The following is a 15,162-nucleotide window of genomic DNA, read 5'->3' on the forward strand; positions in this document are numbered from 1 at the left end:
CCTTCTTTGCACACGTGTAACACGCTTCTTCATGAAACAAAGTCCATATGTAAAACCTGTTCATTTAGTGAGACGAACAGGAGCAGAACATTATCTTATGAGTAAAATGCCTTTTTGCAGACTGCAGTATGGGAACCAGCATCTTGTTACCTTGCTAGCTTGGATTTATATTCTATGACCACACAAACTGATTTAACATATGGATATTTGCAGCCATCTTTATGTCAATGTGTCCTTTCATCTTAAAGCAGTACAGCTGAGAGATAGAGCCTTTGTCTATATGCAATAGGTATCCTTGGCTCAGATAAATGCTGTGCGGTCTGCATAATGTCCTGTAAACTAGAACATCCATATTGCTCTGAGCAAACACTCAGCCCTTCACCTGCTTATAGTGCAATTTGGAAATAAACAGGAAAAACAAAATGACCTATCCTCATCATTATTTATCAGTGGAAACCCCATGTTATATTTTCACTAATGCAGAATAAAGCATTTAATGTGCAATCCATACACCCACATTAGTGATGAGACCTTGATGGTTTAAAAAAAAAAAACCCCAATCATATAAAAAAGCTTTGTCATATTAAGACCACACCGCGCTCCTCTATGTATTACCAGCAGATGAGTATTATAGGTGGTGTCATGTTCTAGTCCTCAGTCACAGTTCTAGACACCCCCTGGTAATAGATGAAGAGGTCTGAATGACCTACACACCAGTAATATATTTATATTCTTCATTAAGTCACAAGAGAGAGTTGGTTTCATGGCTAGTGCATCACAGACGGATTCATCTGACAGACGTGCGGCTATAGTCCTTCCAGCCAGTAATAGTATTTAAAAGACCCATTTAGGGTGTAGGGTCCCGGCCATATGTCCTGTAGAAACAGAGATATGCAGCACTCCCAAGATGCAGCTCATTAGATTCAATGGTCCTTTGTTGTCCTCTCTCCTTCATAGACTAGGGTCCCAGTGTAGGTTTATATAATCAGTCATATCTATCTCTTCTCTACATCCAGATTACATGATTTCCAAATCATCATTATTGTCCACCTCTCCCGCCTGCTCTTCCTGCCGAAAAAAACAAAACAAAAAAAACAAAAAACAAGGCATAGATCAGATTTTGGGAAAAGGAAGAAATGTTTCATAGAGTGAATGAGGCAGAAATGTGATGGATAGCAGAATATGAAAAGAGATGAGATTAAGTGACGAGGGAGTGAAATATAAAATTTGGAAAATGGATAGTCTGGGACACTTGAACCTGTCTTCACCCCGTCTGTACTTACACGTTTATGGGCCGAATATTTGAGACGTTAGGGATTCATAACATAAGTGTGTAAACAGCAAGAAAGATAAACAGCATCTAAATATTAATGTTGTCCCTTAATTAAAGAACTTAGTTGGTGGAAACGGTCGTGTGCAATGTAGCAAAAGTAGACCCATGTGTAACATTTATAGTCTAGGCTGAGTAAACAGCTAATAACAATGTACCGTTAGTAACATGCATACCGTACTTGAGATATTCAGATACAAAAACCGGCACCATTAGGACTCAAAAGTCCTTAGGTCCAGCACCTAAGTCCTTTTGGGTGCCATAACTGTTATATGAATATAGCAATATATAATGTAAAAATAATCACTCAGGTTAGCTGTAGGGTGGAAAAAAAAGGACACAGTGCTGGGAAACCTATGACACCAGTGTTGTCCTGTAGCCTTGAGATCCTTTACTCTCATGCTAAATTAGTACAAATGTGCTGAGAACTGGCAACGTCCTACAGCAGTGATAGCTAACCTGTGACACTCCCGTTGTTGTGAAACTACAAGTCCCAGCATGCTCTGCCAGCTATCAGCTAGTTATCTACTGGCAAAGCATGCTGGGGCTTGTAGTTTCACAAACAACGGGAGTGTCACAGGTTAGCAATCACTGTCCTACAGCATGCCTGGACCAACCTGTGGCTCCCCAGGTGATGTGAAACTACAAGCCCCAGCCTGCTTTGCCAGCAGATAGCCATCTGCTATCCAGCAGAGCATGCTGGGCATTGTAGTTTCGCAACACCCAGAGAGCCACAGCTTGGCCAGGCCTGCACACTACAGTTTGATGACAGCAGAGGTTCCCTCAGAAGCAGCGAGCATGCTCCTGCCCGTACAGTGGATGTAGAGATGAGCCAAATTATGGTGAGGGTCTGTTAAAACAGGGGGTTTCAATGAGGTTCTGGAGATATAATCTTTGAGCTTCCTCATTTCTTTGTACATTGTCTGTAAATTGACTGGAGCAATCCGAGGAAACCCAGGAAGAATATGCAAACTCCACCCAGAAAGTGCTCTGGATGTAATCGAAGCCATTGCAATGCTAACCACCGTGCCCCCAGAGCCAGCATCGAGAAATCCTGTCACAACTGTGTGACATGTAGTTATTTGGATCTTGCTTGACATCAACAAGACTCCTGTTATACAGGAGTCATTTTAATCAACATCTCCCTCCCCTAAACTAGCAGAATCTTGGGCGTTTTAAACCCGGGACCGTCTTCTGTTCTTTATTCTAACAAGATTTTATTAAAGAAATAAAGATGTGTATATAGTAAGTGTTAAGTTTAGGGTCTGCATGTACGGATGTCTAGAACATTAAAGTTCGCTTTTATGACTTTAGCATTTTAACCTCTTCTAGCAATAATAAAATCCTGATCAATGTCAGCTTTGGCTTAGTAAACAAACAAAGAAACTACAATTTGTCACAATCCGTGAATGACTGACTTCGTAATAGGAAAGCAGTTGGATTGCACACAGATATAATCATAATGGCTTTTTGGATTCCGGCATTTGTTACATTGCTGTGTTACAATTACATGTGTAGCAGAAATCGCTTGTGATGGAAACACAGCGAGAATCCCCGCATGTTAGCAATTCCACGTCTCACTACATAAATGCCTCGATTTTTCCTCTCTCCAACAAAAGAAGTCGCACGATTTGAAGAGCGCCCTTCCTCCTCCCCCCTACAAATACATTTTATATTCCCTCTCACTGTGGATAGATTGTGACAAAGGTATATTTAGACATACAATGAGAAAATAGCTGTACGGAATGACAGGCGTCTGTAAAGCGCCATTTTATGTGCCTATAAAACTGAGTAATTACACACAGGCCTCATCTTCTACTGGAGTCAAAAATAGCCGCCTCTCGCACCAGGCCCAATATGAAGGAAGTAAATTAGATCCGACAGCGACATTCACAAAATGATTTCTTATTACAGTAACATTTATAAAAAGGAAAAAAAAAAAAAAGTTGCATGTTTCAACAACGTTACAGGCTACAAATCACCACATCTCTCCTGAAATACTCTGGGCTGCTGTTCAACTGATCTGATAGATACCCAATGCTGACAACAGTTCTTGTTAGGGCTTCTTTTGAATAGGTCTTGTTTTAACTTTCCTTGTTTGCATCCATGTCCTGCTATATTTGCACATTCAGAAATCATCATCATTACCATTTATTTATATAGCGCCACTAATTCCGTAGCGCTGTACAGAGAATTCACTTACATCAGTCCCTGCCCCATTGGAGCTTACAGTCTAAATTCCCTAATATACACACACACAGACAGACTAGGGTCAATCTTGTTAGCAGCCAATAAATCTACCAGAATGTTCTTGGAGTGTGGGAGGAAACCGGAGCACCCGGAGGAAACCCACGCAAACACAGGGAAAACATACAAACTCCTCACAGATAAGGCCATGGTCAGGAATTGAACTCATGACCCCAGTGCTGTAAGGCAGAAGTGCTAACCACTACGCCACCGTGCTGCCCCACAGAAATGCTGCCCCTCTCACAGAATCCAGAGACTGAAAAAGTTTAGTTTAGATTACCTATGCCAAATGGCTTAGAAATATTTCTCCGTTAAGATATTAGTCTTAAAGATCAGAAAGCTCTGTACGTATAAGTTCCACAGCTGGTTATATGATTATTCACACTACTAATGTAGTATAACAAAGTTTCACTATCTTTCAATATCCTGTGGTCAAAGTTGACGACTCTTGAAAATATATATATATATTTTTTTACTGATTATATAGATATTTACTGACTGCTACCATTTATTTTTTAATAATACATATTATAATATGTAAAAAGTTTGCTCAAAAATGATAGGGGCATTATTTTGCATTTGAATTGTAAAAAATGAGACTTCACAACACTACTGTGTAATGTCTGAGCCATTTTGAATAAGTACAATTTGGTGGAAAGCATCAAGTTGGGAGCCTAAATCTGCTCAGACATGGGCAGATTTATGCTGGGTACACACTACAGAAAATTAAATTTCTCCCAATGTAAAATAGTAATTATATCGCAAACGACTTGTGAAAAAAAATAGTCCTGATCAGCTTGCCGATTCATGTGTACACCCTAAATAAGATTTACCTTCAGATCTGTGCTCTTCATCTGTCATAACCATCGTCTGAAAAGACCATGACTGCACACTCCATAGAGATCTATGGACACTGCCGGTCCGGAGTGCTTACACACTGCAGGATTGGAACAACATTGTTCCATTGCTAAACAAGATTTTTAGTTTGGTTTAAAAAAAAAATCAAATTAAACCACACATTTTGGATCGTTCATTCTTGGAGCGTACACACTAATGCGATATCTGGGCGTTTGTGTAATTGGCCCGATAATCAGCTGAAAACCCTGTAGTGTGCACCCAGCTTAATTGTGAAATATCTATATCTATCTATCTTAAAACACTATATATTATACACCAGTCTACCATAGGTAAAGCCATTCCGGAGACAGATGGTTAAAGTTTAGACGCTGAAGCAGCATCTAAGCAGCAATTGCTCTATCACACTTCCAGAAATTCAAGGCTGCCCAGCTGTTCCCTCTACAGAGTGAAATATCACTGCCGACTCCTAATCTTCTTGGGCTCGGATGCGTGAAGCCAACGTGGCTCTGTAAATGCTTCCTGGCGAAGTCCTTAATCAAATCCCACATATTAGCTGTGAGTGGTTCTGGAAAGGAACCAGATGGTGTTTTGTGCCTTTCTGGGAAGACCACACTAAATCTTTGTATGAAAGAAGGAACGAAGTTGAATATTTGGAGAAATACTCCTTTAAAGCCCTAAGGTGACCCCTCCACCTAGCCAGACCCCCCCACCCTGGAGTGACTCAGATTCAGCAAATTAACTTTTTTAATGTTTGGTCACCCCATAGCCATTTTAATCACAAGATACAATCTCTTGCTTGTGATTGGTCCGTTTACCGCACTCAATACTCCCCAGTTTTGACCAGGGCCTGTAAGAAAAACATGGCAGCCCTTTGGGGTCCAGGAAGAGGGGGGGGGGGGGGGGGGGCACCATACAAAAATGTTACCAAGGTAGTATTGCAGCTTGAAAGATAAAGCTTACTAAAATGCTACTTACACAACATAGTCTACAGAAATCTTTGACACAGAGAAATTACTTGTTCTAAACACATTCTATCATAGCGCCAGTTATTGGCCGCTCTTCCATATCTTTCAACTCTTCTAGTGCAGAAAGGGTTCAATATCTGCATAGAATTCAACTGCCTGTGTGTTAGCGCATTACAGAAAACACATGAATAGATTCACAATGCACTTTTAAAAAGTTAAGAGCAGTAAATACAATTAACACCATATACTAACATTTACTTCTGGAACTTTTTTTTTTTTTTTTTTGTTTTAAACAACCCACAACATGTTTTACCCTGTAAAAAACAAAACAACAGATATGCTTGGTAATCCTTAAGCTAGGTGGTACACACTACAGAATTTTCCACCAACTTTTTATGCCGATCGATTTTACATGCGATCGATGTTCCGATCGCTCGGTCCATGGACTGCATACACACTAGCCTTGTTTAGGACGATAAAGGGAAGATCGGACGTCCCTTTAGCGACTTTTTACAGCCATGTTGTCGTGAGCAATGACTAATTTCGTACTCACTGTTGTGGATCGGTCGGAAGTTTATACACACTACACAACCTAAACGAGATTGGAACGAAAATATTAAACGTTACGACCAACCAAATGAGGCGACAATCGTCCATTTGGGCAGACTTTCGACCATCGTGTCACTGCACACACTGACCAGACTTTTGAACGAGCGGTCGTATGTTGGCTGATTTAGCCGATTATTGGTTGAAAACTGTGTAGTGTGTACCTAGCTTTAGAGTTGATAGCGACCCTAAATCTCAAGGCAACAGATATAAACCACTCTGCTCGATATAAAGACCCTGCTATAAAAGATAAAACAATATTTTATCTTTATAGATAAAACATTTATGTAAAACAATTGACATAAATTAAACACCAAATAAAATGAAGTTGCAGATAGTTTTGCAGCCATGTGTGTTATATTTTGTCCTGTGATTGAGGCCTGGCTTCCTCTCCTGTAGGAATAGGCTCCACAGTCTAAAAATGTTTCTGTCTCCCGATAAGAGTGAGATTCCCTGAGCAGTGGAGTCGGCACAGATGTGCCCCGTCACCTCTGAGAGGACACAGAAACAGCTATGTGTTGTGGATAAGACGTGTTGTGCGAGGGCGCCGTGGTGCATGATAATGTGCACAGTCAAGCTTTACCTTAACATCCAGAAGATCATGCGCTTAAAATAGGACGGGCAATTCGGGTTATTTCAGGTAAAGGGATCGTGCATTTTAAATAGAGTCAGGGGCAATGTTTGAAGGCCGTTAATAACAATGCAAAGTCCCGTGACGGCTCCAGATTAATTAAAACATTTTGACATTTATGCACTGTGATGTGTATTATATTTTTGGGATTTGTGTTGTAGATAAATAACTGTCATGTAATGTATGCTCTGTAGAAATTATGAAAGCCATTGTGTTTGTGATTAATACTACGGAAACCAGTGATGGGCAACCGGGTAACACATTAAGGGCCCATAACCAAAAGGACCGCACATGAACCTTAAGCTCTGTAATAAGCCAAAAACAATACATTTAAATCAAAGAAAGACAACTATAATAACATATTGGCAGGCATTTTAATGCAAGATACACAAGTCAAATTGACAAAGTAGGAAGGAAAAGTATTTACCCAATATTTCTTGGTATCATGTGCAGTGATAGTTTTGTGCCAAAACACACTTGTGGTGAAGCCAGAAAGTTCAAGCTTGGGGGTAAATGGATCAAGCTGCCAGTGGGTTTCAAAAGTGGAGATGTTGCCTATAGCAACCAATCAGATTCTAGCTGTCATTCCGTAGAATGTACTAAATAAATAACTAGAATCTGGTTGCTATACATTGGAAATACATTAACCAATGTTGAACCTCTCATGGCCTATTGATTTTCAAAGTAATATACAACAAATCAAAAGGGTTCTTAATTTGAGTCCACTGTATGCAATGATTTGACCTCGGAAGACATCAGATTGCACCGTGGTTTATTTAGGTATATAACATCAACACTAGCAGAGTACTTTCAGTAATTCCTGAATAAATCCATTTTGATTCTATGATGTAAGAAACTAAACTGTGGAAAATTGCATAGCTTGTGAATACTATTTGTCACTGCCTTCCTCTGACTCAACACAATAATCTTCATTTCTTAACTTCCTAAATATGTAACTACAGTGGCTACAAACACCCCCTCCTCCCCCACTGCAACAGGTGCCAATTTATACCACTTTCACATTGTCGCCCTGACAAAATCCCGGTTTTATGAACCCGGGACAGTGCAAGATACCACGGCAAATACCCGGATAGACAGTGTTCACACTGAATACGGGTCTCCCTGGAGCTTTGATTGGCTCCTCTTTTGAGGTTTTCTTTTTTTTAATCTTTACAATAGCTTTTAATGACACCCGGGTTGAAAAACCTGAGTCTCACTGTTCACACTGGAGGCTACCTGGGTCAGACCTGGGAATAACCCTCCAAAAGACCCGGGAATTACACCTGTACCCGTTCACACTGAGCCTCCACCCGACTCGTGTGGGCGTGCCCCAGCAATAACCCGGGTTTTTGAGGCAGTGTGAACAGGGTATTAGCCTCAAGGTTAAGGAGAAGAGATCTTCCTGACCAACACAAAAAGCAATCTGATAATACCCTGGATTTAAAATGTGCATTTTTATGAGATCTATAGTAATACATTTTACCTGATTCATGCAAGTGGAGTTTTGGTGTGAAAGTGGATTGGGGGCTACAACCACTTGTAAACGAGCTAGCCACACACCCCAAGAGAACAGTGATATAAAAGATCTACAAGAACAGTAATGACCAGAGAGCAATCCCAATATTGTATACTGCAAACAACAAAAATAAAATCAAGTTGTAATTATGACAAGTTTCATATAAAGGATCGTTGGACACCACAATCTCCCCGCTCCGGTGTGACAGGAGTCACGGGCTGTGCTCCTTCCACTGTCTAAGTCTGGTTGGAGCTAGGTGGGATGTTTGAGCACTAAAACATCATTGACTGTTGCTTTCTCCTCACAGATGTGAGCAAAAATCAGATATTTACTGTAAAACCCAAAGTGCATTCAAGCCCATCACACGAGGCTCCATCAGGACTTTGCATTGACCTGAATGCCCCCCTTAGTCTGGTATCCTGCTGGCTTATATTCCCTTCCCCCCCACATCATATCTAACCCTGCACTCGCTAACACGAGTGGTCAAGTCAATACCTTCCATAATATCCATACTCATCTCTTTAAATACTGTAGTATAAATAATCTGCTGATCCGATTATTATTATCCTTGATTGTTTGTATCATGATCCCCGTCAGAGTATAGCGCTGAGTATTAGGTCTGTGTATTACAAACAAACATACAATGACATTAAAGAAAAAATGGCCCTGCGCACAAGCTTACAAGTGAAGGTGTGGGGAACGGACCTACAGGAGAGCAGGATAACAATTGTAGCTGCTGATGTAGACAGTGCCGTGGGCCACCCATACTAAGCTGGAAATTGGCATTTTTGTGTGGCTACTATTGGTGTGGGATGGTTGTAATAAGGATCACCGTGAAAGATGAACAAAATGATTGGGCGAGGACAGAATAACCGAAGATTGAAGGAAATGAAGATAGAATACAGTAAGATGCAGACTCTAGACAGACCAACTATAAAAGGCAGCATGGGAGGGTAATGGTACAAGATGTGCAAGGCACATGAAAATAGATGAAAGAAGCACAGAGTAAATATATCTTAGGCCACAATCTAAAAAACACAAGATAATCCAATATAAACATAAAATATCTTCCTCACTTTGAAAACCCCAAAATCCTGAGTTAGATCTCTAACATTTAATGTTGAATCTGTTCTTTAATACCAGTGATTAGCATTGCTTGCAACAGGTCATTTGATTAACTAATTTCCCACTGACAGACTATGTAATCAATGTCCATGTAAGAAACATTAATTACAGGCAATGTGCTTAACATTTTGATCAGCTATTTAAACGGAGCCTCTAATGTGATGGGATCTGCAGGGTTGTATCTGCTCATCCTGGCTCGAGAACACGGGGTCCTCAGGCCACCTGTACACACTACAGCGAGTGGATCACCCTAATCAATGTATATTACACCATAGTGAAGATATTTGATGGGGGACAGGTTCTTTAAAGCCTAGTTTTAGTGATCAGTTCCCTTTTAACAGTCATGGAAAATGGGAATATTACCCCCTCCATCCCTCTAGGAACACAATGCTCTCATACAATGTCCTGTTCTTGGTCATCTTGATAATTATCTTCGGGATCTTCTCGGGATTTAACGTCTGGGTCCGGCACCTGTAACAACTGAATGGGGGAAAAAAAATGGTTACATTATTTGAAGAGTAACAAAAAAATATAAGATAAAAAAAAATTGTGTAGGTATAAAAATACAGAGCACCTTATTTTTAAATATTACAATGTACTTTTCAGAGAGGAATATAAACCACTTTATTATAATCTGTATACATTCAGTTCCCACTGGGCCTAGTCTGGGCTCGAGGATGCAGTTTTTACACCTATTCACCACCCCTTCCTTGCCTGTTAGGGCAGAGAGAATGGTTGAGGTTTCAGGAAACCTTGGGCAGCTTATGTCTTCTAAACCTCCTGCAAGGTCCTAGTGCATTGACCGTCCGTGTCGCTGCAGATTATAGAGAAGGAAGGTGCATGCTGAAGTTTAGAACCTGGGCATCCCAAGATATTGAGTTGTTGCAGCGTTCTCAGAGCAGATACCAAGAGGCCCAATAGAGAACTGTCTCACAATTTACACCAGAGAGAGTTCTAAAGCAATAGAATGGTCAGGATGACATACTACTGGGTAATACCACTACATGAAGGGGCCAAAGACCAGCTGTTGAAGGGGGGGGTGGGGTGAATTACTTTGTCCTTTATCATTCATGATTCTGCATCCACAATGCCTCCACCAGGATTTGTAGAGGGGGGTTTCCACACCACGCCGCCAGTGGGCGTGACCAGCATGCATGGGGGCGTGACTATAATTTTAGACAGTGCTTGGCTCTCCAACTCTTCCCATCCCCATAATATACATGGGCAATGCTATGTGCACTACTGTTAGGTGCACACAGCTCTCTATTTTCAAGCAAAGCTGTGTGAAGCAGGAGCAGGGTCCAGCCACCTCAATTATTCAGTGCCCCAGGCTTGGAGGGGGTTTCCAGGCACTAGAAACCCCCCTCGGTTTGCCTATGGCTACTAAAAACCTTACTTCAGATTAGGTTCTAAGGTTAAACTGAGGAACTACTCGGGCACACGACAAGTCCTGGCCATCAACTATATATTACATTGATAGAGTCACTTATACCTGAAATAAGCAAAGTGTTTATAGTAACAAGTCTATATATTGAGTTGTAGAATAAAGCAATGCGCTTACGTGGTCTTAAACAATGATGGATTCTCAGCCCACAGGAACCAAGGGAAAGCGTTACCAGCCCTGGGAAATAAGTTCACTTCTATATAAGTGATGCCAATATTGGGTGATTTTTGTTTCACATTCTAGGGTGCACTTGTTGCAACCAATAACCAGTCACTTCACTTAAATGCTACAATGAAAACTGATTCATCTGTTTATACCAGCCCAAGACATGATAGAGCAAATTTTCTCCAATTATTGCTGCTCTAATATCGAATTTATTAAACAATAATATATATATATATATATATATATATATATATATATATATATATATATATATATATATATATATATATATATATATATATATATATCTATATCTATATCTCAATCAAAGGACAACAAATCTACTACAAAGAAATCTAATTGGTCTGATGTTTTAAATTATATGTCAGCAGTGTGATTGTACAATTTTCCCTACTTCTGCTTGTATCCGCTGTACATGGCTTTGTATTATTTATAAACTCAAAAAAAAAAAAAAAATCTAATTGCAACTCTCATCTAGACTAAACCCTAAACTAGACAAATATATAGATTCTTTTGGACATATTCTGAAATCCAACACACTAGAAACAGCTTCTCAGTCTCAATGTGCAAGAAAGGGGGAAAAAAATCCATTCTTAAAACACAACAAGGTCATAATAATTAAACCAGCCGTCATAGGTGTGCTATAGTTTTTAATCAACCCAGACTACATAAAACTAGTCATCTCTCAGATGGAAGGTATTATATTGTAAATGAAAAAGATCCAACTCTGATTTATATAAAAGAGGTGAAACAGGTCACAGCTCTGTCTGCCACCTGTATAAAAGTCTTGGGAACATTTAAAATACTGTTTTATTTTAGTACAACCCTAGTCAATGAGCGCTCAGCCAATTGTTTTATTTAAAATACTACCAAAAATACATAAAGCTGGAAACACAGGACATCTATGGTGCGGGCACACATATTGAAACCCCTTGTAAAAACACAGCCAGCTCCCTGCCCTATACACCTACTAATCAAACTGTCTGCTAAGGGTACTCCATATCTTACACAAGGATGGATTAACGGCGTGCAAAAATATCTGTGCTGCAACGTACTAAATTCATACTTACTCAATACTTCTGACTTGGCAGTAACAGAACTACAGAAAAAAAAAGGGACCGCTAGGGGAAGCAAGGCCGTACCACACTATGGAAACTGGTTAGTAGCAAGACTTGAAAGGAGCGTCAAACCACTGGGTTACCACCATTAAATGGATTCTAAATTATTCTTACATCAAGATCAAACTACCTGGACAACAGAAGAATTAAAATAGCAACACAAACATCCCAGTGCAAGAAATCAATGGATTGTACTATATACCTCAAAATCGTATCTACAGCCAAGCCCTTTGTTATGACACTTAACAGGAACCAAACACTCTGCACAGAGAATTTTTTTTTTTCTTCATATAAAACCGCAGACAATACCCTTAAACAAATTCGAACACACACACACACACCCACCATAACACAACTTGGTACCTCTAGGAGCAACAAAATCCAAAACAAAAACAGCAAGGGTTTTGTAATCAATGTATAACAAAGATGGGTGCCTAAAGGACATATATAGGCAGCCCAAAATTTGACGTGTACTGCAAGGACGTGTACCAATATCTGTAGGATATCAGGGGACGTTATTGCTGCTCTCAATATATTAAGTACAGAAACTCCTTTGACACAAATAACATTAAATAATAATGAGTGTGAGCGAGCACACAGTATTACTATTAACACACACAGCTCATGTCTCAATTATTTAAAACTTATTTCCCATTGCATCTTCAGCTAGATGTATTCCTAATGAACAGAAAATCCTGAACGTTTGCAGATTTATTTTTATTGTAGCCATCAAAAAAAAAAAAAAAAAGATAAAGGTAGAGACATGTGTTCCATTATAGGACAAAGTGCATGTTTTTTGCTTCCAACCTGAAAACACATTTATTTCCAAATATGTCATTATTTAGACATTATCGCAGGTCATACTGCAGGTGAGAGCTTAGATTTGATCTCTGTAACATCTACGCACGGAATCTCGTCAGCAGTAGAACAAACACACAGCTAATCCCTCCAAACACAGAAATATACCTGCTTATCTATTGCAGAAGCCGGGGATTTAAATGGTAATATCAGACTGCAACAATGTGACTCAGATACCTATTACTGCTCTGCCTACTGACGGATGTGACACAGATATTCATTGTACTTGACATGGACACCTATTATGGTTGTATATTCTGAAGAGCACAAATAATGTATGCATGCTACCACAGCCTGACCAACGTTAGAATACAGATGCGTCTTCTACCATGTATAGCAATCCCATTTTGTGATAGAATCGTACAGGGATGGTTATGTCACTGTAAAGCCCGGCAAACTATGGAATCCACTACCAAGGGAGGCTGTGGTGGCAGATTCACCAACAATGAATGGGCAGCCCTCTTACAAGAGGAGGCAGCTGTAGCTGTAATTAGTAAATGACCTCATTGTAGAGCTTAATCCAGCACATTTATCCAGTTGCTGCCAGGAATAAAGACTAAAGGTTTCGGTTTACCTTCTTCTCCATGTAAGAAAATATATTAATCTATGAACCTGGAAGAGGTGGCCAGTGGCTAAAGTAAAGGGTTAAAATTCTAGAACTTCAGCTAAAGGAAAAGAGAGATTGAAGCAGCTTGGAGGGGTCTATCTGACCACCTTCTGGATAAGAGCATTGTTAGTGTAACAAACCAGATCTTTTACCAATTTGGTCACACATAGGAAATACAGAGAAGATATAGTCCAGTGTTGGCTAACCTGCGACACTCCAGGTGTTGTGAAACCACAAGTCCCAGCATACCCTTCCAGCAACAAGCTGCTATAGATTGGCAAAGCATGCTGGGACTTGTAGTTTCACAACACCTGGTTAGCCAACACTGATAAAGTGTGTGGTCTCTGCAGTTAAGTATATTCCGCCAACCATTAGTTAGCACAATTTTGACATTCAATATTAATGACTATTTAGTTGGAAGAGTCTGTAGCATGTTAAGGCAATGCAGCCACACAGCATAAAGATGTAATTGTATCATCTCATGAACCAGTCATCTATGTCACCTGCTGTTCTTTGGATGGGACTAAAGCCTTAAGAGATCTCTAATCTCTGCTCCAAGGTCGGTTTCTTATAGAAGATCAACACTAAGGAGGAAGTGTATCAAAGTGCGGCGATTCCAAACTTAAAAATGCATCTTTGTGGTTTTCAAAACCGTGCAAACTATCAAGGCAAAAACTGCACATCACAGCGCATTTGTTTATTTAAAACCAGCAAATCTGAAAATTGCAATGACCTGGGATCCATACAAATAGTGCAATGTATTCAGCAGTGGTTTACAATTTAGTGGAACGATTTAGAGCTGATCGGTAATATACGTCCACAAAGCAGACGCAAAAATACATCTAGACACACATCTTATAAAACTTGTACAACAATAACTATAGCATACAGCCATATCTACAGCACAGACGTCTCATCAAGTAGACCATCACTAAAAAACTCTGCCCACTGAAAGGCGTATCTTAGAGATACATGTTCGTCAAAACTGGACGTATTGCAAAAGGGTTAAATCGGGAGTGAAGCGTTTGTGTCGTATATTCAGTTTGCAAGCCGGTGGTGTGCAGAGCAATAATGCGGTTTGTGTTTGAAAACCACATCCAATTGGTGGCAGTTTTAAAATGACATATTAAACCGCACTTTGCTACATCCGCCTCTGCCCTTCCGAATAGTGTAGAAAGAGTTAGATTTGGATGACTTGTTGCCTAAAGTGCATTTGGAAGAAACACTTTCAGTGGGCATTCACATACTGCAAGATAGAAGGTGTCCCCTATCTCTTTGGTTTAATAATTCAGTGATTACAAATGCTGTATTATGCTTGTATGGTGTCTCAGTTTATATATTTCCTGCTCTCACAGAATGAGACCAGTTATATGTAAACGTCATTATCAGATATATACAGACTACACTTCATGCATAGACCCTACCTCCCCTTTCTTCTCTGTCCTGTGCTGAGGAGCCTCTTTATTAGTCTCTGATTTCTCCTCAAATTCCGGTCTGTCTATTTCAGCTTCCTCATACTCGTCTTCTCCTTGGTTGTTGGGGTCTTTGGCTGGATCGGCAGCATCCCCTGGACCCTGCAGGTGGGATGTAACCAACACTCACTTACACAAGTTGTGCCCAGATCATTGTCAAGTAGGCTTGCTCCACAACAGTTTGGGCATAAACAGGGTC

General features: G+C 40.0%; 1 protein-coding gene across 2 annotated transcripts in view; it reads right to left on the reverse strand.

Moving 5' to 3' along the window:
* Positions 1–463: 463 nt before the first annotated feature.
* The window catches only part of LOC142106812 (uncharacterized), a 75,193-nt gene continuing 60,494 nt past the window's right edge, over positions 464–15,162 (reverse strand). Inside the window, exons 12-14 of one of the 2 annotated variants that reach the window (XM_075189836.1) lie at positions 14,916–15,065; positions 9,678–9,758; positions 464–1,068 (exon numbers count right to left, since the gene is read on the reverse strand). In XM_075189836.1, coding sequence (XP_075045937.1) covers positions 1,018–1,068; positions 9,678–9,758; positions 14,916–15,065 — 282 coding nt within the window. In that variant the 3' untranslated portion in view covers positions 464–1,017. Of the gene's footprint in view, positions 1,069–9,641; positions 9,759–14,915; positions 15,066–15,162 lie in introns of both variants that reach the window. The other variant, XM_075189837.1, reaches the window with a different exon arrangement.

The sequence above is a fragment of the Mixophyes fleayi genome, chromosome 11 (assembly GCF_038048845.1).
Source record: "Mixophyes fleayi isolate aMixFle1 chromosome 11, aMixFle1.hap1, whole genome shotgun sequence".
Lineage (NCBI taxonomy): Eukaryota > Metazoa > Chordata > Amphibia > Anura > Limnodynastidae > Mixophyes > Mixophyes fleayi.